The 25,262-nt window shown below is 41.0% G+C and overlaps 1 protein-coding gene across 5 annotated transcripts in view; it reads left to right on the forward strand.

Moving 5' to 3' along the window:
• Positions 1 to 25,262, forward strand: part of LOC105476372 (Cbl proto-oncogene) — a 105,324-nt gene that overhangs the window by 24,479 nt on the left and 55,583 nt on the right. For 3 of the 5 annotated variants that reach the window (XM_011732222.2, XM_011732223.3, XM_071075679.1), the window contains exon 2: positions 3,540 to 3,787. The exons of 1 other annotated variant lie outside the window; for it this stretch is intronic. In XM_011732222.2, coding sequence (XP_011730524.1) covers positions 3,540 to 3,787 — 248 coding nt within the window. Of the gene's footprint in view, positions 1 to 3,539; positions 3,822 to 25,262 lie in introns of those variants that run through there. One more of the 5 variants, XM_011732224.2, reaches the window with a different exon arrangement.

Below are 25,262 nucleotides of genomic sequence, written 5' to 3' on the forward strand. Positions count from 1 at the left end.
GCCTGGGCGACAAGAGCAAAACTCCATCTCAAAAAAAAAAAAAAAAAAAAAAAGAAATAGGGACAAGGTCTTGCCGTGTGGCCCAGGCTGGAGTGCAGTGGCTGTTCACAGGCATGATCATAGCACACTGCAGCCTCAGACTCTTGGACTCACTCAAGCAATCCTTCTGCTTCAGCCTCTGGAGTAGCCGAGACTTACACCCATACCACCACCACTCCTAGCTAATTCCTTCTCTCTCTCTCTTTTTTTTTTTTTTTTGGAGATGTGGTTTCACTCTTGTCCCCCAGGCTGTAGTGCAGTGGCGTGGTCTTGGCTCACTGCAGCCTTTGCCTCTGGGTTCAAGTGATTCTCCTGCCTCAGCCTCCCGAGTAGCTGGGATTACAGGTGCCTGCCAGCATGCCTGGCTAATTTTTTTGTAATTTTTAATAGAGGCAGGGTTTCACCATGTTGACCAGTTGTCACTTACCTCCTTTTCTCTTCTGGATGTTTCTTAATATGAACTATGTTTAGTTTTCAGTTTTTGCTGGATATTAATCTGTAGTTACAGTGTCAGTCTCCCCCACCTCTTTCCACAGACTAACATAGGAACCTACAATTTTAATATTTTTATTGTAAAATGTATTGTTTATAAATACCTGACTGACTTTTGGAATGTAGCACTTGTAAACTGGGAACTGTCTGTATTTGTTTTATTAATATGAGTTATTAACTCTGTTGTACTTAGAATATAGTTATCTTGTGAGGTGGAGTCTTTTTTCCCTGGCCATGTTCTTCCCTTTTGACTTAAACACTTGATAGGAAGAAGAGCTTTCTAAAATGCTGTGAAAATATTCATGAACCAAATGTTTTTTGTTGATTCGGCTTGTCTTTATGTGCTAGGCTTATATATGGGGCTAACTGGATGTGGTGGCATGAGCCTTTAATCCCAGCTATTCGGGCAGCTTAGGCAGGAGGGTTGCTTGAATCCAGGAGTTCGAGGTTGCAGTGAGCTATGATTGAACCACTGTACTCTAGCCTGAGTGACAGACTGAGTCTCTCAAAAAAAAACACAAAAAAACAAAAAAAAAAACTTAAGAAAACAAGAGTTCAAGAAATGTATTGAGAATAACGTATCTTAGTTTTACAATTTTCATATTATTTCAAGAGTTCCTTTTTTTTTTTTTCTTTCTTTTGAGATAGAATCTTGCTGTTGCCCAGGCTGGAGTGCAGTGGCATGGTCTTGACTCACTGCAACTTCCACCTCCCAGGTTCAAGTGATTCTCCTGCCTCAGCCTCCCGAGTAGCTGGAATTATAGGCATGTGCCACCATATCCGGCTAATTTTTGAAGAATTCTTGATCATTAGTTATTAAATGGGAATTTATCCTAAGGAAATAATCTGATGTATAGAAGACTGAAATGCCCAAGCATGTTCATCACTGTGATGTTGCAGTAGTAAAGACTTGAAAACAAAATAAATGTTAAAACAAAGTTGGGGGGAGATGGTTAAGATATGTTATTGTCTATCCATGGACTAGAATTATTTAAATATCTCAAAAAAGTTTATAATGAGCTTTTGGTGACACAAGAAAATAGGTATTTTTAAATGTGAAATAAAAATGAGAACGTGTGCTTCCATTAATGTTAGCTTAGGTTGTTTTGAACCAAATATACTGCTAACAGCTAGAAAAGCTAGAAGACATAGAATTATTATCAAGACAGTAAGAAATTATGCCAAATTTGGGAAGTTGAGGAGAGCTGTGAGAAATTTATTTTCATGTAATGTGTAAGGGATCTAGTTTTGTTTTTTTCCATATGGAGAGCAAAGTTTTCAATAGTTTTTCTCTTGTATTCTTGATTTTTAATGTTCACTGCTGATACTGAATTTCCTTATGTGCATGTGTGAGTCTGTTTCTGGACTTTCTGTTCCAATAGTTTGTCTTTTCCAGACACAGAAAAGTCCGTGTAAATAGAGAGCACAAGCAAGATGTTAGGAAGAAATCCAAATTTATTTGTTTGACAAACACAAAATGGACTAAACTTACCAGTTAGAAAACAATGATTGTTACATTGGATTTTTAAAATCTGTCTTTATGATCTTTAAAATAAACACTTAACATAACTCAGAAAAGTTGAAAGTAAAAGATGGGATGAAGAATTACCAGACAAATTCTGAGAGTCTAACTGTAGGACTCTCAGCTCCAGGCTTTGCTGAGTCCAAGACCTGTCTGTTCCTGTTCCTCAAGCGGTTGTTAAAACTCAAACCCTAGTAATCCCAGCACTTTGGAAGGCCGAGGCAGGCGGATCACCTAAGGTCAGGCATTCAAGACCAGCCTGGCCAACATGGCGAAACCCCATCTCTGCTAAAAATACTAAAATTAGCTGGATGTGATGGCAGGTGTCTGTAATCCCAGCTACTTGGGAGGCTGAAACAGGAGAATCACTTGAACCTTGGAGGCGGCGGCTGCTGCAGTGAGCTGAGATTGTGCCATTGCACTCCAGTCTGGGCAAAAAGAGCAAAACTCCATCTCAAAAACAAAAAACAAACAAAGGTCTGGGCGCAGTGGCTCACGCCTGTAATCTCAGCACTTTGGGAGGCTGAGGCGGGTAGATTACGAGGTCAGGAGTTTGAGACCAGGCTGACCGACATGGAGAAACCCTGTGTCTACCAAAAATACAAAATTAGCCGGGCATGGTGGTACATGCCTGTAATCCCAGCTACTGGGGAGGCTGAGGCAGGAGAATCGCTTGAACCCAGGAGGTGGAGGTTGTGGTGAGCCAAGATCACACCATTGTACTCCAGCCTGGGCAACAAGAGCAAAACTCTGTCTCAAAAGACAGACAAAACTCTGTAATCCCCTAGATTACAGAGATTTACCTCCCAGAGCACTCATGTCCTTTATTTCCGTCCCTGGGAATTTTCTTTAGTCTATTAGAGGGGTCAGGCTGGACATAGTGGCTCATGCCTATAATCCCAGCATTTTGGGAGGCTGAGGCAGTTGGCATCGTTTGAGCTGAGGAGTTTGGGACTAGCCTGGGCAACATGTCTCTACAATAAAAACAATTAGCTGGGTGTGGTTACGCATGGCTGTAGTCCCAGCTACCCAGGAGGCTGAAGTGGGAGGATCACCTGAGCCTGGGGATTTGAGGCTGCACTGAGCCGTGATTGCTGCACTCCACTCCAACCGTGAGACCCTGTCTCAAATAAATAAATAAATAAAAATATTGTGGGGATTAGCAGTATATTTAAAAGTAATTTGCCATATTTCATCTGGCATGTTTTAGGCATTTATGTGGATGTTTTCCCCTAGTTGTTTGGTCTGTGTGTTATCTGTACCATTAGTCTCTCAAAGGGATTTAAAAACACATTCTTCTGGGGGACCACTAAAAATTTTAAGATGATTGCCTGTGGGCAATGGGATTATGGATCTGTTTCTTATATTCTCATGTATTTTTCATATTTTGCAAAACAGCACATATATCATCACTTTCTTAAACTTAAAAAAGGGAGCTGTCCTTAAAATTCTCCAAGTAATAGCCCTTCTTTTTCATTTGTTGCAGGTGGTGCGGTTGTGTCAGAACCCAAAGCTGGCGCTAAAGAATAGCCCACCTTATATCTTAGACCTGCTGCCAGATACCTACCAGCATCTCCGTACTATCTTGTCAAGATATGAGGGGAAGATGGAGACACTTGGAGAAAATGAGTATTTTAGGGTATTCATGGAGAATTTGATGAAGAAAACTAAGCAAACCATAAGCCTCTTCAAGGAGGGAAAAGAAAGAATGTATGAGGAGAATTCTCAGCCTAGGTAATGGAGAAATACTACACAAATAATAATGCAGGTCTGTGACTGCCTGAATGGGTAACACATAGAAGTAGTTGAGTTGGTTTTAATTTTATGTTAGTAGGAATGGAAAGTTGACATTTGATTTAAAGATATAGTTTATATAAAAGGTTGCCATGTATGACATTGTAGTATCCCTAACTCTGATTTGCTTACCTCTGAAAAATCATTTACTGATAGTAATGAAAATGAGTTGGAGGCAGTAGGTCCTTTGGAGAACCTGAAGATCATGAAAGTTTGTGAGTAGATGGGAGTTTGGAAGAAAGAAGACTGGGGTTAAGTGGAGTTTGGGAGTAAATAAGAGGCAGATCTTGCCCAAAGCTGTAGCATATTAGGTAAATTTATGTGTGGGATAATAGGGGAAAAAGCCACTAGTTTAACTTCTTAAAACATGAAGCTATGTGAAATGACATTTTCTTTACAGGTAAAAGTAACTTTTCAAATAAAATAGGTAGAGGTGAATGCAGTTAATTCAATAAATATTTGAAGGATCACTATGTATTCTTTTGTATTAATTTTATTATCATTATTATTATTTTTTTGAGACAGAGTCTGGCTCTGTTGCCCAGGCTGGAGTGCAGTGGCACGATTTCGCCCTCTAGGTTCAAGTGATTCTCCTGTCTCAGCCTCCTGACTAGCTGGGATTATAGATGTGTACCACCATGCCTGGCTAATTTTTATATTTTTAGTAGAGATGGGGTTTCACCATGTTGGCCAGGCTGGTCTCCAACTCCTGACCTCAGGTGATCTGCCCGCCTTGGCCTCACAAAGTGCTGGGATTACAGGTGTGAGCCATCGCACCTGGCCCTCTTTTGTATTTATTAAATACCAGAAACTATAGGCTATCCTGCATGTTGTTAGCTTGGCTGTCATAAATTACGTACTGGGAGAGAAATAAGTTAACTGTATGTGTGAATGTAATTGTGTTTGATTTTGTTCAATTGGAACTAAATATTAACTCATCTAGAATGAGTAATAAAATAATTCCACTAGAATTTTTTAGTAAGTTACTATCGAGGAGTGACTTGAATTAGAAGGAACAGTATTTCTGAAGACATCTGGTTACCATGCATGACTCTAGCAGTAACATACTAAATGGTGTCCTTGTTGTCTACTTTCCTTTGGGCCTGTTGGCCTAGATTCTGGCAACCCTAGCTGTCAGTTAAAATTTTATGCACATGATTATCCATATTACTATTATTGCAAACAAATTACTCAGGTGTAGTCTGAATAATGGACTCTAAATGTCCATCTTTTCTTTCTTTTTTTTTGTTTGTTTGTTTGAGTCATGCTCTTGTCACCCAAGCTGGAGTGCAGTGGCGCGATCTTGGCTCAGTGCAACCTCCACCTCTTAGGTTCAAGCGATTCTCCTGTCTCAGCCTCCCGAGTAGCTGGGATTACAAGCATGCACCACTGTTCCCGGCTAATGTTTGTATTTTTAGTAGAGACGGAGTTTTGCCATGTTGGCCAAGCTGGTCTTGAACTCCTGACCTCAGGGGATCTGCCTGCCTCAGCCTCCCTAAGTGTTGGGATTGCAGGTGAGAGCCACTTCTGCTGGCCTGTCCATCTTTTCTTAAAAAGATTCTGATGAGTGAATTCAATCCATAAGAACCTTTGTTCTAGTTTATCTGGAAGTGAACTTTATTCCTTTTAAATATTCAAATTTCGTAACTTGTTAAAACCGCGATTGTATGGACCTTTTAGCTAGCTAGTCATTTTGTATTGCTGAGTTTCTAAAAAATAATTTTAATTCATTAGGTACCAAAACTTAAAAATTTTATTTACCATGTACTGTGAACTAGGTTCTGGTTCTAGGAGGTGAAAAGGAAAGTTAAGCATTCAAATTTGAGGTGATATGACAAATGCATTAATAGAGATATGTACAAAATGCTATTGGGAGACAGGCACAGTGACATGCATCTGTAGTTCTAGCTACTCAGAAGACTGAGATGGGAGGATTCCTTCAGCACAGGACATTGAGACCAGCCTGGGCGACACAGCGAGACCTCTTCTTAAAGTAAATGAAACATTTTTAAAAAGTGCTGTGTGAATACAGTTTTGTCCAGGGGCATCAGAGAAGGTGGCATAAAGGACTTGTAATTTGAATTAGAGTTTGAAGGATAAGTAGGAATTTTCTAGGCAGAGAAGTCAAAGTCTTAACACAGTGGCATGAAAACGGAGGCGCTGGTATGTTTAAAATAAATAAAAGTCTGGTTTGGTTAGAATTGTGGGAGATAGATATGCTGGAAATACAGGTCGAAGTCAGATTGTGAAGGGCTGTTTTTTGACTTCTAGACTTTCTCCTATAGATGATAATTTTTGACTTCTAGACTTTCTCCTATAGATGATAGGCTGTCATAGAACAGGTTTATTTTAAAGAGCATTTCTTTTATCTTATTTATTTATTTATTTATTTTTTCGAGACGGAGTCTCGCTCTGTTGCCCAGGCTGGAGTGCAGTGGCGCGATCTTGGCTCACTGCAAGCTCCGCCTCCCGGGTTCACGCCATTCTCCTGCCTCAGCCTCCCAAGTAGCTGGGATTACAGGCGCCCACCACCACGCCCGGCTAATTTTTTGTATTTTTAGTAGAGACGGGATTTCACCGTGTTAGCCAGGATGGTCTCGATCTCCTGACCTCATGATCCGCCCGCCTCGGCCTCCCAGAGTGCTGGGATTACAGGCATGAGCCACCGCGCCCAGCGTCTTTTTTTTTTTTTTTTATTGAGACGGAGTCTCACTTTGTTGCCTAGGCTGGAGTGCAATGGCGCAATATTGGCTCACTGCAAACTCTGCCTCCTGCATTCAAACAATTCTCTTGCCTCAGACTCCCAAATAGCTGGGATTACAGGTGTGTGCATCACGCTGGGCTAATTTTTTTGTATTTTTAGTAGTGACAGGTTTCACCATATTGAGGCTAGGTGGTCTCAAACCACCTAGGCTCATAGGCTGGTCTCAAACTCCTGGCCTTAAGTGGTCTGCCCGCCCTGGCCTCTATTTTATATGTATTCTTACAGTAAAGTGTGGTAGAGAAAAGAAAATGTTATTAAAATCATAAGGAAGATAAAACATTTATTATTTAGTAAATGGAAGTGGATCCTCATAAAGGTCTTCATCCTCATTGTCTTCATGTTGAATAGGAAGAGGAGGGGTTGGCTGCTGTCTCGGTACTGAAAATTCCAGTACTGGTGTTTCTGTGGTAGAGGCAGAATAGGTGGAGGAGGAGGAAGGGGAGGCAGGACAGGCAGGCATATTTGGTGTTACTTAAATAGAAAAAAAATCTGTGTATAAGTGGACCCACACAGTTAAACCCATGTTGTTAAGGCTCAACTATATCTAATTTGCCCTTACCAAATGACTTCAGTATGTGTTGACAAGTTCTTTTGCCTCTTTTTAAACCTCACTGTCAGTGTGCCTATCTGTATCAATTTCATTCCCCCTAACCTGAGGTTTTTAATATTTTATGGACTTTGAACCCAGATTTGTACAAATTATATGTAAAATGAGAGTAAACAGATTGCAGGTGAGGATCAAGGAGTTCATTTTTTCAATCAACTTTCTCAGGTTGAAAGGGTTTTTGTAAATAGGGAAAAATATATAGGCTTTTTTAATGATCTTTGTGATCTTTTTGGTTACTTAGAGTTTTTTTTTTCTATTCAATTTTTAAATTGAGATATAATTCACATACCATAAAATTCACCCTTTTAAAGTGTACAATTTTGTGGTTTTTAGTGTATTCACAAAGTCAGGCAACCATCACCCGTCTGTAATTCCAGAACATTTTCATCCCCCACAGGAAACCCCACTCCCATTAGCAGTCACTCTTTTTTCCTCTCTCTGGATCTCCCCCCGCCCTTGGTAATCACTAATACCTGCTTTCTGTCTGTGTGGATTTGCCTGCTCTGGACATTTCGTGTAAGTGGAATCACATTAACGGTGGCCTTTTGTGGTTTTTTTGTGTGTCTTCTTTCCCTTAGAATGCTTTTACAGTTCATCCATATTGTAGCATGTATCAGTACCTCATTCCTTTTTATGGCTAAATGATATTTCTTTTTTTTTTTTGAGACGGAGTCTCGCTCTGTCGCCCAGGCTGGAGTGCAGTGGCCGGATCTCGGCTCACTGCAAGCTCCGTCTCCTGGGTTCACGCCATTCTCCTGCCTCAACCTTCCGAGTAGCTGGGACTACAGGCGCCCGCCACCTCACCCGGCTAGTTTTTTTGTATTTTTTTAGTAGAGACGGGGTTTCACCATGTTAGCCAGGATGGTCTCGATCTCTTGACCTCATGATCCGCCCGTCTTAGCCTCCCAAAGTGCTGGGATTACAGGTGTGAGCCACCACGCCCGGCCAATCATATTTCAATGTATGGATATACCATATTTTGTTTATGATATTTGTGTTGTTTCTACTTTTTGGCTATTAATAATGTTGCTATGAATGTTTGTGTGCCAGTTTTTGTATGGCTATAGCCATATAAACATATATACATAAATGTTTTCACTTCTTTTGAGTATATATACACATAGGAGTGGAATTGCTGAGTCATATGGTATTCTGTGTTCAACTTTTTGAGTAACCTCCAAACTGTTTCCACAGTACGTGTACCATTTTTCGTTCCCCTAGCGATGTATGTGGGTTCTGATTTTTTGCTAACACTTGCTATTGACTTTTTATTATAGCCATTCTACTTGGGGTAAAGTGGTGTCTTGAGGTTTTGAAATGCATGTGAATACCTTTTCATGTGCCTGTTGGATGTTTGTATATAGTTGTCCCCCTTTATCCTCCGTTTCACCTTCCTTGGATTCAGTTACTTGGAGTCAACCATGGTCTGAAAATACCAAATGAAAAATTCCAGAAATAATTCATAAATTTTGAATTGCATGCCCTTCAGAGTAGTGTGATGAAATCTCACAACGTTCTACTCTATCCCAGCCGGGATGCAGAGCATCCCTTTGTACAGCATTTCCACGCTGTATACACTAGCACCTGTTAGTCATCTAGTAGCTATCTTAGTTATCAGATTGAGAAAACAATATATACATAGGGTTCAGTACTGTCTGTGGTTTCAGGCATCTGCACATCTTGGAATGCAAAGGGGGACTATTGCATCTTTGGAGAAACGTCTATTCAAATCCTTTGCCCATTTTAAAGTTGCATTATTTGTCTTTTCATTGTTGAGTTGTAAGATTTTCCTTCATATTCTGGATGCTGGACCAGATACATGATTTGCAAAACTTGACTCCCTTTCTGTGGGTCATCTTTTCACTTTCTAAATAGTATTCCTTGAAGCACAGAAGTTTGTTTGTTTGTTTGTTTGTTTGTTTGTTTGTTTGTTTTGAGACGGAGTCTAGCTCTGTTGCCCAGGCTGGAGTGCAATGGCCGGATCTCAGCTCACTGCAAGCCCCGCCTCCCGGATTCACGCCATTCTCCTGCCTCAGCCTCCCGAGTAGCTGGGAGTACAGGCGCCCGCCACCTCGCCCGGCTAATTTTTTTTGTATTTTAGTAGAGACGGGGTTTCACCGTGTTAGCCAGGATGGTCTCGATCTCCTGAACTCGTGATCCGCCCGTCTCGGCCTCCCAAAGTGCTGGGATTACAGGCTTGAGCCACCGCGCCCGGCCCAGAAGTTTTAATTACAGTGAAGATCAATATTTATTTGGTTTTTGTACTTTTTTTTTTTTTTTTTTGAGACAGAGTCTTGCTCTGTCGCCCAGGCTGGGGTGCAGTGGCCGGATTTCAGCTCACTGCAAGCTCCGCCTCCCGGGTTTAGACCATTCTCCTGCCTCAGCCTCCCGAGTAGCTGGGACTACAGGCACCTGCCACCTCGCCCGGCTAGTTTTTTGTATTTTTTTTTTTTTTAGTAGAGACGGGGTTTCACCGTGTTAGCCAGAATGGTCTCGATCTCTTGACCTCGTGATCCGCCCGTCTCGGCCTCCTGAAGTGCTGGGATTACAGGCATGAGCCACCTTGCCTGGCCTTGCTTATATCTTCTTTAATATCTTCTTTAATTTATTTCAGTAATGTTTTGTAATTTTCAGTGTTCATGTTTTTTGCCTTCTTAGTTATGTTTATTCCTATTTTGTTCGTTTTGATGCTATTATAAATGGAATTGTTAATTTTAGGGTTCATATATAGAAACATAGTTGACTTCTGTGTATTGATCTGGTACTCCGCAACTTTGCAGAACTTATTTATTGGCTCTAGTAGCTTTTTAGTAGGTTCCTTAAGCTTTCCTAGATACCAAATCATGTCACATGCAATTAGAGGTAGTTTTACTTCTTCCTTTTCTTTCTGGATGCATTTTATCTCGTTTTTCTTGCCTACTTATTCTTGGCTATGTTGAGTAGGAATCTCAGGAGTAGCCATCTTTGTCTTTTTGGTATTGAGGAGGAAAATGTTCAGCCTTTCACCATTCAGTATATTAGCTGTGAGATTTTTATAAAGGCTTTTTATCAGGTTAAGGAAGTTTCCTTACGTGTCTTGTTTTTCAGTTTTTTTTTTTTTTTTTTGCTTGTTTTTTGTTTTATCATAAACAGGTGTTAGAGACCTTTTATGTTTCATTCATGGTTTGTTTTTTTTTTTTTTGATAGATGAGGTTGTGGACAGCTAAGTGCTAGTTAAATATAGTACCTAGAATCTTGAAAAGAAAACTAGTTTGAGTAAGCCAAGGTAGAAACTTGTTGACTCATAAAATTCTAGAAAAAATGAGTATCTTAAATTGCACTAAAGAGGCTGGGCATGGTGGCCTACGCCTGTAATGCCAGCACTTTGGGAGGCTGAGGTGGGCGGATCACTTGAGGTCAGGAGTTGGAGAGCAGCCTGGCCAACATAGTGAAACCCCACATCTACTAAAAAATACAAAAAAAGACATGGTGGAACATACCTGTAATCCCAGCTGCTTGGGAGGCTAAGGCACAAGGACTCGGGAGGTGGAGGTTTGCAGTGAGCTGAGATCACGCCACTGCGCTCCAGCCTGGGTGACAGGGCGAGACCGTTAACCAATGAAAAAAAGAAAAATTGCGCTAAAGGCAAGAATGCAGGTAAGCTTCAGGAACAACTGAAGCCAGGATTGAAATGTTGCCAGGACTCCCTCTGTTCTCTTTGATTCTTCTGGTGTTGCTTCCATACTCAGTGCAGATAGATTAATGTATAAATTGCAGAAAAGTTTGGTCTCTGTAACACCCAAGTTTTATATCTTAAGAGTTTCTGCTGTAGCAGAAGATCTGATTCTTAGTTCCAGTTTTCACTTTGTCTTGGTATAGAGCATTTGATTGTCCCTGGACTAATCTCTGGAAGGAGAAGTTAAGTACTGGGATTAGTACAGCACAGGCCAGGTGCAGACCTCTAGACTAATTGACTGTGAGTTGGGAGACATGTGTTCCTTCATAGCCATGTGCACGGGGGAGTTTCTTCCTAGTTTTTTGGGTGTTGACGAGCCAATCTCTTAAATATTCTCTATAAGAATGTACATAATTGGCTGGGCGCAGTGGCTCACGCCTGTAATGCCAGCATTTTGGGAGGCCGAGGTGGGTAGATCACCTGAGGTCAGGAGTTCAAGACCAGCCTGGCCAACATGGTGAAACCTAGTCTCTACTAAAAATACAAAAACTAGCTGGGTGTGGTAGCGGGCACCTGTAATCCCGGCTACTCAGGAGTCTGAGGCAGGAGAATTACTTGATCCTGGGAGTTGGAGGTTGCAGAACCGAGATTGTGCCACTACACTCCAGCCTGGGTGACAGAGAGAGACTCCATCTCAAAAAAAAAAAAAAGTGTATATAATTGTGTCATTGTTATATAGTATAGTTGCTTCATGGTTTTATTTTAGAGTTATTAGCTGATTCAAGTTCTCCAAAGATAAATTTGCCCTCATTTTTCTTAGACTTTATAAAAAATGAATTAAGTAAAACCATAAGCCTCTGTTTTGCCTTTGATCTTTCTGGGTTTTGCACCTGTTTTCATTTGTGTACAGGAAGTTACAGTAGAAGCCGACTGGGATTATACAGTACAGTTAATTTTAAAAACTGACTTGTATTCGTTGTGCAAGTAGTGTTAAGCTTTTCTAGTGTAATTCTGCCTTCTTAGAGGTAGGTAAAAGGAAAAAAAAATTAGTATTGAGTATTTTGTCTATGGTAGGCACTGCTCCCTCTCTAGTACGTAATGCCTTCTTTTCATGAAGCTTATAAGCTTATATTATCTCTTTTTCCATTAGTTTCCAAAATATAACCTTCATATTATCATTCAGTGGAACAGTATTTAACAAACTAGACAAAAGTGTTTGTGCAGCTATAATCTTTTCCTAGCACCCTGAAAATAGGTTTCAGTAAGTGTGCCAAATTCTTCTGGTAGGTAATGGCAGCTTAGATCTTTGTGTTCAGGATTTTGGGCTTGGTGGGGAGAGATTTTTGCTTAGGTTAAAAATGTCCTTGCATTTAGGAAAGGGACAACAACATGGGTCCTGAAAGAGATTTTCAGTCCATGAGAGAGACAATGATGGCTTGGACTGAAGTGGTGGGTGTAAAGATGGAAAGAAGTGGGCAGAATTTGATGTATTTTAAAGCTAACATACCAGGACTTGCTAAAGGATTGGATAGATTTCTAGTTTGAGCAACTGAATAGATAGTGCAATGGGAAGCCACTGAACTTTTAAACTGGTGAAGGATGTGATCCTCTTGTCTTTTACAGTGATAGCATTGGCTGCTCTCTGGAAAACAGGTAAGGTCTTGTGGCAATGATGGAAATAGATGGATAGGTTACTAGGTTATTAACTCTATGCCAGGTTAGATTAGACTAGGGATGAGGAATTTAAAATGAAGAGAAGTGGGCAAATAAATAGATTGGGGCTAGGCATGGTGTAATTCCTGTAATCCCAGTGATTTGGGAGACTAAGAAAGGAGGATCACTTGAGGCCGAGAGTTTAAGACCAGCCTGAAGCTGGGCTTGGTGGCTCATGATTGTAATCCCAGCACTTTGGGAGGCCAACGCAGTGGATCACCTGATATCAGGAGTTCGAGACCAGCCTGAACATGATGAAACGCCCTCTCTACAAAAATCAGCCGGGTGTGGTGGCGGGTACCTGTAGTCCCAGCTATTCAGGAGGCTGAGTCGCTTGAACCCAGGAGGCGGAGGTTGCAGTGAGCCAAGATTGCGCCACTGCACTCCAGCCTGGGTGACAGAGTGAGATCTCCATCTCAAAAAAAAAAAAAAAGAAAAAAAGAAAAAGACCAGTGTGGCAACATAGAGAGACCCTGTCTCTGCAAAAAATTTAAAGAAAAATTAGCTTGGTGTGGTGGCGCGCATGCTTGAAGTCCCAGCTACTCAGGAGGCAGCTGAGGTGGGGAGGATCGTTTGAGCCACTGCACTATAGCCTTGGTGACTGAGTAAGGCCCTCTTTTAAAAAAGAAAAAAAAAAAAAACAGTTTGCTAGGCATAAAATAATTGTTTCTTTTGGCTTGTGAAAGTGGCAAAAATGGCAAATCTATTTGTTTTTACTTTTTTTTAAAAAAATGTTTTCTCACAAATCTATTTACAATGAGTATTCCAAAAGAGGATGCAGAGACATGAGTATTGCCATACCAGGTTGCATTAGGGGTGAAATTGGTTTAATCTTTTTGGTGTGGTGGTTTTATCAAAAGATTTAGAATTTTCCCAGCCAGGCACAGTGGCTCATGCCTGTAATCCCAGCACTTTGGGAGGCCAAGGCGGGCAGATTACCTGAGGTCAGGAGTTCGAGACCAGTCTGGCCAACGCAGTGAAACCTCGTCTCTACTAAAAATACAAAAAGTTGCTGTGTGTGTGGTACACGCCTATAATCCCAGCTACTTGGGAAACTGAGGCAGCAGAATCGCTAGAATCCAGCAGGTGGAAGTTGCAGTGAGCCGAGATCACACCACTGCACTCCAGCCTGGATGACAGAGCGAGACTCCATCTCAAAAAGAAAAAAAGACTTAGAATTTTGCTTAAGAAGTTCACTGGCAGGATTTTTATTTATTTATGTATTTATTTAAAAAGAGATTGGGCCGGGTGCGGTGGCTCAAGCCTGTAATCCCAGCACTTTGGGAGGCTGAGACGGGCGGATCACGAGGTCAGGAGATCAAGGCCATCCTGGCTAACACGGTGAAACCCTGTCTCTACTAAAAAATACAAAAAACTAGCCGGGCGAGGTGGCGGGCGCCTGTAGTCCCAGCTACTACTCGGGAGGCTGAGGCAGGAGAACGTCGTAAATCTGGGAGGCGGAGTTTGCAGTGAGCTGAGATCCGGCCACTGCACTCCAGCCTGGGCGACAGAGCGAGACTCCGTCTCAAAAAAAAAAAAAAAAAAAAAAAAGATTGGTCTCATCGTGTTTTCCAGGCTGGTCTCAAGTGATATGCCCACTTTGCCCTCCCAAAGTGCTGGGATTATAGACATGAGCCACTGCGCCCAGCCTACTGTTAGGAATTTATCAAAGAGAATTGATCAAGGATGTGAGACCCTGTCTCAAAAAACACAAATTTCTTTTTTTTTTTTTTTTTTTTGCTGATGAAGAGTAATGATATGACAAACAATATATTACAGAAATGGGCTATAGAATTATATGTTTAATAATATCTCATTTTTGTAGAAAATATTTTAAAATACGAAAACAATATCTAGAAAGAATAATACCAAAATACCAACAGTAGGTATTAGAAATAGAGGTGGTTTAAATTTTCTACAATGAATATGCAATTGATCAAAAAAACTTTTTTGTTTTTAGGCAGGGTCTCCTGTCACCCAGGCAGGAATGCAGAGGTGTGATCACAGCTCATTGCAGCCTCAGCCTCCCAGCTTCGAGCAATTCTCTTGCCTTAGCCTCCTGAGTAGCTGTAACTACAGGCATGTATCACCATACCTGGCTCGTTTTTAAGTTTTTTGTGGACATTGGGTCTCACTGTGTTGCCCAGGCTGGTCTCAGACTCCTGTGCTCAAGTGATCCTTTTGCCTTGGCCTCCCAAAGTGTTGAGATTACAGGTATGAGCCACTACTCCTGACTTCAGATTCTTTTTAAAATAAGAAAAAAATATGGTAACTTCTTAGGTAACAGCATGAATTCACAAGAACGGTTCTGAAAATTTTCCCCTTTATTGTAGTAATATGATCACTAGATTATGGTGAAGCTCAGTGAAGCTAGCTAGAGAGAGTGCAAAGTTCCTAGCTAGAAAGACTGGAAAACTGGGTTAGAATGAACAAGGTGAAGTTTATGAAGGTGAAAAGTCACACTTAGTTCTCAGCATCATCCTGTACAAGGTAATAGTGCTTGTAGAGCAGTAGATCATAAATTACTATGGTTTGTTTAATTATGAAAACCTGATGATCAGATCATCTGTTTTCTTAGAAATTGTAATGTAGTGGTAGGTTATAGATTAGTGCTTCAAGCATGATTTGCTTTTTATTTTTAATTAATTAATTATTATTATTTTTTTAGATAAGGTCTCACTCTGCTGTGCAGGCTGGAGTGCAGTGGCGCAATCTTGGCTCACCACAGCCTCAACTTCCAGGGCTCATGTGATTCTCCTACCTTGGCCTCCTGAGTAGCTGGAACAGGTGCATGCTACCACGCCTGGCTGATTTTTTGTTTTGAGATGGAGTCTCACTCTGTCGCCCAGGCTAGAGTGCAGTGGCGCGATCTCGGCTTACTGCAAGCTCCGCCTCCCAGGTTCTCACTATTCTCTTGCCTCAGCCTCCCGAGTAGCTGAATTTTTGTATTTTTTTTTTTTTTTTGTAGAGACGGGATTTTGCCATATTGCCTAGGCTGGTCTTGAACTCCTGAGTTCAAGCAATCCACCCCACCTTGCCTTCCCATAGTGCTGGGATTATAAGTGTGAGCCAGCATGCCTGGCCTGTTTATTTTTATGAGATAAGGTCTTGCTCTGTTACACAAGACTGGAGTCCAGTGACACAGTCATAGCTTACTGCAGCCTCTTCCAGGATCATCAGTCTACTCGCTTCAGCCTCCCAAGTGGGTGGAACTACAGGCACACACCACCATGCCTGGGTAGTTTTTTAATCTTTTGTAGAGGTGGGGTCTCACTTTGTTGCCCAGGCTGGTCTCCAACGCCTGGCCTCAAGTGATTCTCCCACCTTGGTCTCCCAAACCAAAGTGCTGGGATTACAGGTGAGAGTCACCTTGCCTGACCAGTTGTGTGTGTTTTTTTATTTTTTGAGATGGAGTCTCGCTCTGTTGCCCAGGCTGGAGTGCAGTGGCGCGATCTCGGCTCACTGCAACCTCCGTCTCCCGGGCTCACGCCATTCTGCTGCCTCAGCCTCCCAAGCAGCTGGGACTACAGGCGCCCGCCACCACGCCCGGCTAATTTTTTTTTTTTTCTATTTTTAGTAGAGACGGGGTTTCACGGAGTTCACCAGGATGGTCTCTATCCCCTGACCTCGTGATCTGCCTGCCTCGGCCTCCCAAAGTGCTGGGATTACAGGCGTGAGCCACCAGTTTTTGTTTTTTTTTTTTAAACCAGTTATATACATACTTGTCTAGGGCATTTTTTATTAATGCAGTTTTTCTCTCAGCCTTTTGGTTTGAGGATCCCCTTACCTTCTAAAAAATCTTTGAGGACCTCAAAGAGCTTTTGTATATATGGGTCATATTGATCAATATTTATCATATTTGATATTAAAACCGAGAGATTTAAAAATATTTAGGTTTTTAACATTTAAACACTTAACAATAATAAGCCTATTACCTGTTAACATAAAAAGTTTTAATGAGCCAGGCACAGTGGCTCATGTCTGTAATCCCAGCACTTTGGGAGGCTGAGACGGGTAGATCACCTGAGGTCAGAAGTTCAAGACCAGCCTGGCCAACATGGTGAAATCCAATACCTGTAATCTCAGCTACTCAGGAGGCTGAGGCAGGAGAATCACTTGAACCTGGGAGGTGGAGGTTGCAGTGAGCTGAGATTGTGCCATTGCACTCCAGCCTGGGTGCCAAGAGCAAAACTCCATCTCAAAAAACAAACAAGAAAAGAAATAGAGACAGGGTCTTGCTCAGCCTTCTTTGTGACTGGGACTATAGGCCTGTGCCACCATGCCTGGCTAATTTTTAAATTTTTTTGTATAGATGGGATCTCACTATGTTGCCCAGGCTGGAACTTCTTTTGGTATAAATTAACCAGTCTTTGGTATTTTGTTAATAGCAGCCCAAACAAAGACGGATGCTTTCTTTTATGTTTTTTGCAAATTTTTTTTTTTTTTTTTGGAGACGGAGTCTCACTTTGTCACCAGGCTGGAGTGCAGGGGCACGATCTCGACTCACTGCAACCTCCACCTCCTGGGTTCAAGCAATTCTCCTGCCTCAGCCTCCCGAGGAGCTGGAACTACAGGAGTGCACCACCATGCCCAGCTAATTTTTGTACTTTTAGTAGAGACAGAGTTTCACCATGTTGGCCAGGATGGTCTCGATCTCTTGACCTCGTGATCTGCCTGCCTCAGCCTCCCAAAGTGCTGGGATTACAGGCATGAACCACTGCGCCCGGCCTTGCAAATCTTTTTAATACATAGTTTAAGAGAATACAGCCGGAGTTTCATATCTGCTGCATTCAGTGTGTTACAGTGTGATCTTTAGGTTGAAGTTTATGAAGAAAATTCAGGCCGGGCACGGTGGCTCACGCCTGTAATCCCAGCACTTTGGGAGGTTGAGGTGGGTGGATCACAAGGTCAGGAGATCGAGACCATCCTGGCTAACACGGAGAAACCTCGTGTCTACTAAAAATACAAAAACAAAATTAGCCAGGCGTGGTGGCGGGCGCCTGTAGTCCCAGCTACTCAGGAGGCTGAGGCAGGAGAATGGCGTGAGCCTGGGAGGCGGAGCTTGCAGTGAGCTGAGATTGCGCCACTGCACTCCAGCCTGGGCGACAGAGCGAGACTCTGTCTCAAAAAAAAAAAAAAGAAGATTCAGCTACCCACAAATATGTAGTTGGAAAGGGGGAGGTGTATCCATACTTTACCAAAACTGAACAAGTGTTAGTTTCTTTTTCCTTTTTTTTTGAGATGGAGTCTCGTTCTGTTGCCTAAGCTGGAGTGCAGTGGCACCATCTCAGCTCACTGCAGCCTCCACCTCCCAGGTTCGAGCGATTCTCCTGCCTCAGCCTCCTAAGTAGCTGGGACTACAGACGTGTGCCACCACACCTGGCTAATTTTTGTATTTTTAGAAGAGACAGGGTTTCACCATGTTGGCCAGGCTGGTCTCGAACTCCTGACCTCAAGTGATCCGCCTGCCTTGGCCTCCCAAATGTTTGGGATTACATGTGTGAGCCACCGCGCCCAGGCGAGTATTAGTTTCTTAAAAGGTTAGTTGGCAGTGTGCAACTGCTTCAATTAACATTTTATACTTTTAAGATTCATGCTAAATGAGATCACTCGGACTCAGGAAGGGGAACATCACACACCGGGGCCTATCATGGGGAGGGGGGAGGGGGGAGGGATTCCATTGGGAGTTATACCTGATGTAAATGACGAGTTGATGGGTGCAGCACACCAACAAGGCACAAGTATACATATGTAACAAACCTGCACGTTATGCACATGTACCCTACAACTTAAAGTATAATAATTAAAAAAAAAAAAAAAAAAAAAAAAAAATTATTCTAAGCTAAAAAAAAAAAAAAAAAGATTCATGCTATTTTGTAATTGGAATGATTCTTTTACTCGTGCATGATTTCGTAACATACATTGGTCACTTGGAAAATATTGATTCACTAGGTTATAGAGATTTTTCCATATATTGTTACATCATTATATCGTATCAAAACATTAAATTCATTGATTAAATCTCATTAGAAAAGTTTGGTTTTGGGAAGCTGTTGCTTATAGTTGTGGATAGAAGTTTGAAAAATGAAATTTTGCTTAAAAGCTTGAGTTTCATTATTGACAATGAAAACTGCCAGTTTGTCATCAAGTGACAGGGCACTTCATTTTGGAGAAACACTGCCAATTATGCAAGTCTGAGTAGCCATAGTCTATTTGTCATTCTTTCAAGTAAAAATGATATTCCATACCATACATGAAAACACAGCTAATACTTGATGTTGAAAGACTAAAAGCTTTCCTTTTGACATCGTGAAGCAGATAAGATAGCACACTTTTGCCACATCTCATCAATGTGGTACTAGAAGTTCCAGCCAGAGCAATTAGGCAAGAAAAAGAAGCCTAATTGCTCTGGCTGCAACTTCTAAGAAAAGATAGGAAAAAGAGCCATATCTATTTGCATGTGACATAATTCTGTATGTAGAAAATTCTAAAGAATCCAGTAAGAAAACACTAAAGCCGATAAATGAGTTCTGCAAAGTTGCAGGACACAAGATCAATATACAGAAATCAATTGCCAGGTGTGATGGCTCGCGCCTGTAATCCCAGCACTTTGAGAGGCTGAGGCAGACGGATCACTTGAGGTCAGGAGTTCAAGACTAGCCTGGCCAACATGGTGAAACCCTGTCTCTACTAAAAATACAAAAATTAGCTGGGTGTGGTGACGGGTGCCTGTAATCCCAGCTATTCAGGAGGCTGAGGCAGGAGAATTGCTTGAAACTCGGCAGGCAGGAGTTGCAGTGACTCAAGATCGTGCCACTGTACCAACTTGGGTGACAGAGCAAGAGTCCATCTCAAAAAAAAAATTATAGTTTTATACATAAGGAATGAACAATCCAAAAATAAAATTAAGAAAATTCCATTTGCAGTAGTATCAAAAATAATAAAATACTTAGGAATAAAATTAAGGAGGCAAAAGACTTGTACACTGGAAACTACAAAACGTTGCTGAAAGAAACTGAAGACCTAAGTAAATGGAGAGACATTCTGTGTTCATGGATTATAACTTAGAATTGTTAAGGTTGCAGTATTCCCCAAACTGATACACAATCATTGCAATACCTATCAAAATTCCAGTAGCACTTTTTTCAGAAGTTGACTAATGGATTCTAAAAGTGATAAAAAATCTCAATGGACCTCAAATAGCCAAAACAATCTTGAACAAGAATAAAGTTGGAAGATGCATACTTCTGATTTCAAAGCTTTACTGCAAAGCTACAGTAATCAAAACATTGTGGTACTGGTATAAGGATAGACATACAGACCAGTAGACTAGAATTTAGATCCCAGAAATAAACCCTCACACATAGGGTCAATCGATACTTTTTTGACAAGGTTCTCCATGGAGAAAAGACAGTCTTTTCAACAAATGGTGCCAGGAAAACTAAATTATCGTATTCAAAAGAATGAAGTTGGACCCTTTTCATATGTTTCATATAAAAATCCTGCAGAAGGATGAGCCAAAAAACCAAAAACAAAAACCCTCAAAATGTATCAAAGACCTAAATTTAAGAACTAAAATACAAAACTTGTAGAAGAAACATAAGTGAAAATCTTCATGAATCTTGGATTAGGCAGTAATTTCTTAAGTATGACACCAAAGGCATAAAGATAGATAAATTAGACTTCATGAAAATTAAGAACTTTGTTCATCAAAGGACATATTAAGGGAGTAAAAAGGCAACACACACAATGGGTCAAAATATTTACAAGTTATATATTTGATAAGGGATCAACATCCAGAACGTGTAAAGAACTGCAAAACAACAACAAAACATACCAATTCAAAAATGCTAAGCAGTTTTGAATACATTTTTCTTCAGCGAGAAGATACACAGCTGGCCAATAAGCTCATGAAAGGATGCTCAACATCATTAAATCATTAGGGAAATGCAAATCAAAACCACAATGAGATATCACTTCACACCTATTAGATGCATATTATTTTAAAAATAAAACCCTCATGCATTGCTGACAAGAATATAAAATGGTACAGCCACTGTGGAAAATAGTTTGGCAGTTCTTTAAAAAGCTGAACATAGAATTACCATAGGATCTAGCAATTCTTCTAGGTACATACCCCAAAGAATTGAAAGCAAGGACTTGAACAGATATTTGTACACCCATGTTCGTAGCAGCAGTTTTCACAACAGCCAAAAACTAGAAGCAGCTCAAGTGTTCAGCAGATGAGTGGGTAAACCAAATGTGTTGTAGCCATATGGTGGAATATTATTCACTCATAAAAATTGAAATTTTTGGCCGGGCGCGGAGGTTCATGCCTGTGATCCCAGCACTTTGGGAGGCCAAGCCAGGCAGAACACTTGAGGTCAGGAGTTTGAGACCAGCCTGGCCAATGTGGTGAAACCCTATCTCTACTAAAATATAAAAATTAGCTGGGCGTGGTGGCACGCGCCTGTAATCCCAACTGCTTGGGAGGCTGAGGCAGGAGAATCGCTTGAACTGAGGAAGTGGAGTTTGGAGTTTGCAGTGAGGTGAGACATGCCACTGCATTCCAGCGTGGGCGACAGAGTGAGACTTGGTCTCAAAAAAGAAAAAAAATGCTGTAGGCACATGATAGAGAAATGAAATCAAATAACAAAAGGGAAAGGAAAGTGACTAATATTGCTGTTACTTTGGTACAGTTTTTTTTTTTTTTTTTTTTTTTAAATAAGTTGAGACAGGGTCTCCCTTTATCTCCCAGGCTCGAGTGCAGTGGCATGATCACGACTCATTGCAGTCTCGACCTCCTGAGCTCAAGTATTGATCCTCCCACCTCAGCTTCCCAAGTTGCTGAGAATACAGGCATGCGCTACCATACAGGCTAACTTATTTTTTTGTGCAGGTAGAGCCTCATTATGTTGCCCAGACTGGTCTCAAACTCCTGGGCTCAAGTGATCCTCTTACCTCACTAAAGCTTCCCAGAGTGCTGGGATTTTGGATGTGAGCCACTGTGCCCAGCTTTTTTCTGCTAATTCTGTCATCTGTGTCACTCATAGATTTAATTCTATTGGTTTATTTTTATCCTCAGTAAGAGTGATATTTTTCTGCTTCAATCCATGCCGGGCAATTTTTGAGTGGATGCCAGACATCATTAATTTTACCTTGTTCTACGCTAGATTCTTTTGTGTTATAAATACTCCTAAGCTCTGTTGTGGAACACAGCTATGTTACGTGGAATAGTTTGATCCTCTTAAACCTTGTTAGGCAGGAAGGACCAAAACGACCTTTAATCTAGGGTGAATTTCCCCTGCTGTCTTGAATAGTAAGATTTTTTTCCTCTTTCGTCCTTGTGTGAGATCTAGGGATTATTCCCTCTACCCCTTTCAGCTGGTTCTTTCCCTAGCTTCAGGTATTTTCCTGTGTTGATCAGTGCTTAGCTGAAGACTTAGAATGTCCCCTCTGTAGCTCTTCAAAGCTGGGCTTTCTCTATGCATCTCTCTCCTCTCTTGTATTTTGCACTGTGAACTCCAGGTGCCTTGGCTTTCCCAGGCCCGAAATTCTGTCTTCTCAACCCAGAGTGCGTCAAGTCTGCCTGAATTCCCTTTCTAGTGCTGAGACATGAGAACTCTCCAGGCAGTGAGTTAGATCATAGGGCTCGCCTCATTTGTTTTCCTTTTTCAGGGGGTCCCTGTCCTCTATTGCCTGATGTCCAGTTTGTGAAAATTATTTCAGGTACACCGGCTCATGTTTGTAATCTCAGCACTTTGGGAGGCTGGAGGTGGGTGGATTCCTTGAGGCCAGGAGTTCGAGACCAGCCTGGCCAGCATGGTGAAACCCCGTCTCTACTAAAAATACAAAAATTGGCCAGGTGTGGAGGTACGCACCTGTAATCCCAGCTACTCAAAAGGCTGAGGCAGGAGAATCGCTTGAACCTGGGAGGCAAATGTTACAGTGAGCCAAGATTGCACCACTGTACTCCAGCCTGGGTGACAGAGTGACACTCTGTCTCAAAAATAAAAAATTATTTTAAATATTTTGTCTAATGTCAGGCAGGGTGCGGTGGCTCATGCTTGTAATCCCAGCACTTTGGGAGGCTGAGGCGGGTGGATCACGAGGTCAGGAGATCGAGACTACGATGAAACCCCGTCTCTACTAAAAATACAAAAAATTAGCCAGGCGTGGTGGCGGGCACCTGTAGTTCCAGCTACTTGGCGAGGCTGAGACAGGAGAATGGCGTGAACCCAGGAGGCGAAGCTTGCAGTGAGCCGAGATCTCGCCACTGCACTCCAGCCTGGGCGACAGAGCGAGACTCCGTCTCAAAATAAGTAAGTAAGTAAATAAATAAATATTTTGTACAAGTTTTTTAGTTCTTTCAGGTGAGAGAGTAAATCTAGTCCTTGCAATTCCATCTTGGATGAAAGAAGTTGTCCCAGTCTAAAATTTAATTTTGGGTATTTCCAAATTCTGATGCAATTAATATTTATCGTGTGCTTGCTGTATGCCTCATATGTTCAAAACTCAACCTATCCTTCTTCCCTTACTCCCTACCTCACTTTACACGTTAGTTGAGCACTTTCTCTGTGTCAGGCATTCTATATTCATTGTGGAGCTAAATAACCTGGCCTTTGCCTTTGTGTAAGGACAGTATTTTTCTCTTTAGAGTTGTGGACACTGAGGCTCAGAGAGTTAGATTAACATACGTTTACCAACTTCTCTTCCTTTGAAACACACAATGGTTCAACCCCCCAAAAAAGACAAGATAAGCCTGCCTTTACGCAAGGTTTCTAAAATGTTAATGAGCAGTTCTATTTTGTTTGAATGTAAAGGAATGGTGACTGTTTCATTTCATATTACAGAAGTGATTCTTTGGAGGCCGTACTTCAAACATCATATAAAGTAGTAAACTACATAAATTTAGAGAAGTTACAACATGTTTTAATAACCTAATAACCATGCCTTTTGGACACAAAAATATTCAGTAGTATGATTTACAGCAGAATTATATGTTCACATAACAAGAGAATTTCACTCCTGAAATTTCTAATGGAACATAGGCTAGATGATGCAGAGAGGGGAATTATAAAGAAACCCTCCTGCACCTACCCCCAATAATCAGTGATAACTTTTGTAAAACTAGGGTATTATAGAGAAGTAGGCTGTGAATGTCAAGTAGAAAGTGCAGAAGCTTTTTCCAATCACTTTTCTCTAATATTGCCAACCAAGACTTGCTCTAAAACCGTAATACTTGTGAAGTCTACACCTGCATTTAAATTAGGATATCTTAAAGAACAAGCCCCAAAACTGGCTACAAGAACATCTTTCCTGCCAGACTTTAGTATACAAAGCCAGCAAATGCCTGCTAGAGATACCTAGTAGTGTGAAAATGTTAGCAGCATTGTAAACTTCAATCCTGGCAGCTTATTTTTTTTTACTCTTATTTGTTGTGTGTTGAACTTAATAATACATTTTTTTTCAGAAAGCTTAAGTCCTATGTGTTAAATTTGTTAAAGAAATGGAAAAAAAAAAAAACCCTTTTGTTAACATTTTTCTTTTCTCTCTTTCTGTAAACCCTCCCCCACTCCATTTACATGCAGAACACTCATCCAGCCTAGTGTCTCTAATATATCTAGGTGATTGAAATCCAAGTTTAATTACTTAGATTTAGTGTTTCTTAATGTGTTCCTTATATTTATCGTATTTTTTTCCAGGGTATTTACATTTAAAATAATTAGTTGAATATTTTCTTTCTTTCTAAAGTTGAACCAGATAATAGTGATTCCTTTCCTCCTGTTCTTTTTCTTTTACTTCATTGAGTATGATTTAAAAGCCACTTAGGGAAGAAAATCTTCCGTTGTGCTTTCTGTTAAATAGCAAGCTAAGTGCTATTGACGTCAACCACTGTGCAGGGCTTCTTAGGCCTATATATGACTGTATATTAGATACTCTTAAAATCACTCGATTGAGGCTAGACACGGTGGCTCACACCTGTAATCCCAGCACTTTGGGAGGCCGAGGTGGGTGGATCACCTGAGGTCAGGAATTCAAGACCAGTCTGGCCAATATGGTGAAACCCCGTCTCTACAAAAAAAAACTAGCTGGGCATGGTGGCGGGCGCCTGTAATCCTAGCTAATTGGGAGGCTGAGGCAGGAGAATTACTTTAACACAGGAGGCAGAGGTTGCAGTGAGCGGAGGTCACGCCGTTGTACTTCACCCTAGGCAGTAAGAGTGAAACTCCATCTCAAAAAAAAAAAGATTAAAAAAAATAAAATCACTAGGTTGAGGTTTTATAAGTTATCTTCCTCGCAGATCCTAAATGATTAACATATTGTTGGTAGCACAGTTTCTTAGTCATCTTTTTTACCCGATGGCACACCACACTTATGCGTTAGTAGATACAAAGTGTTTAGCAGTGTGATGAAGATAGTGTAGAATAAGGTTACATGCACAGATCATGGAGCTGGATTGTTCCAATTTGACTCCTCTGCCATTTATTATCTATATGACCTTAAGTTACTTTTAAAACCTCAGATTTCTCATTTTTAGTGTTCTCATAGTTTAATCATTTCAAAGTATAAACATGTATCAAAACATCACATTGTACCCATGAATATAGACAATTATTTGTCATTTGAAAAAAAATTTTTTAAGTGTTCTCCTAAGATTGTTATAAAGTACTTA

Source organism: Macaca nemestrina, chromosome 12 (assembly GCF_043159975.1).
Source record: "Macaca nemestrina isolate mMacNem1 chromosome 12, mMacNem.hap1, whole genome shotgun sequence".
In the NCBI taxonomy this organism is placed as follows: Eukaryota; Metazoa; Chordata; class Mammalia; order Primates; family Cercopithecidae; genus Macaca; species Macaca nemestrina.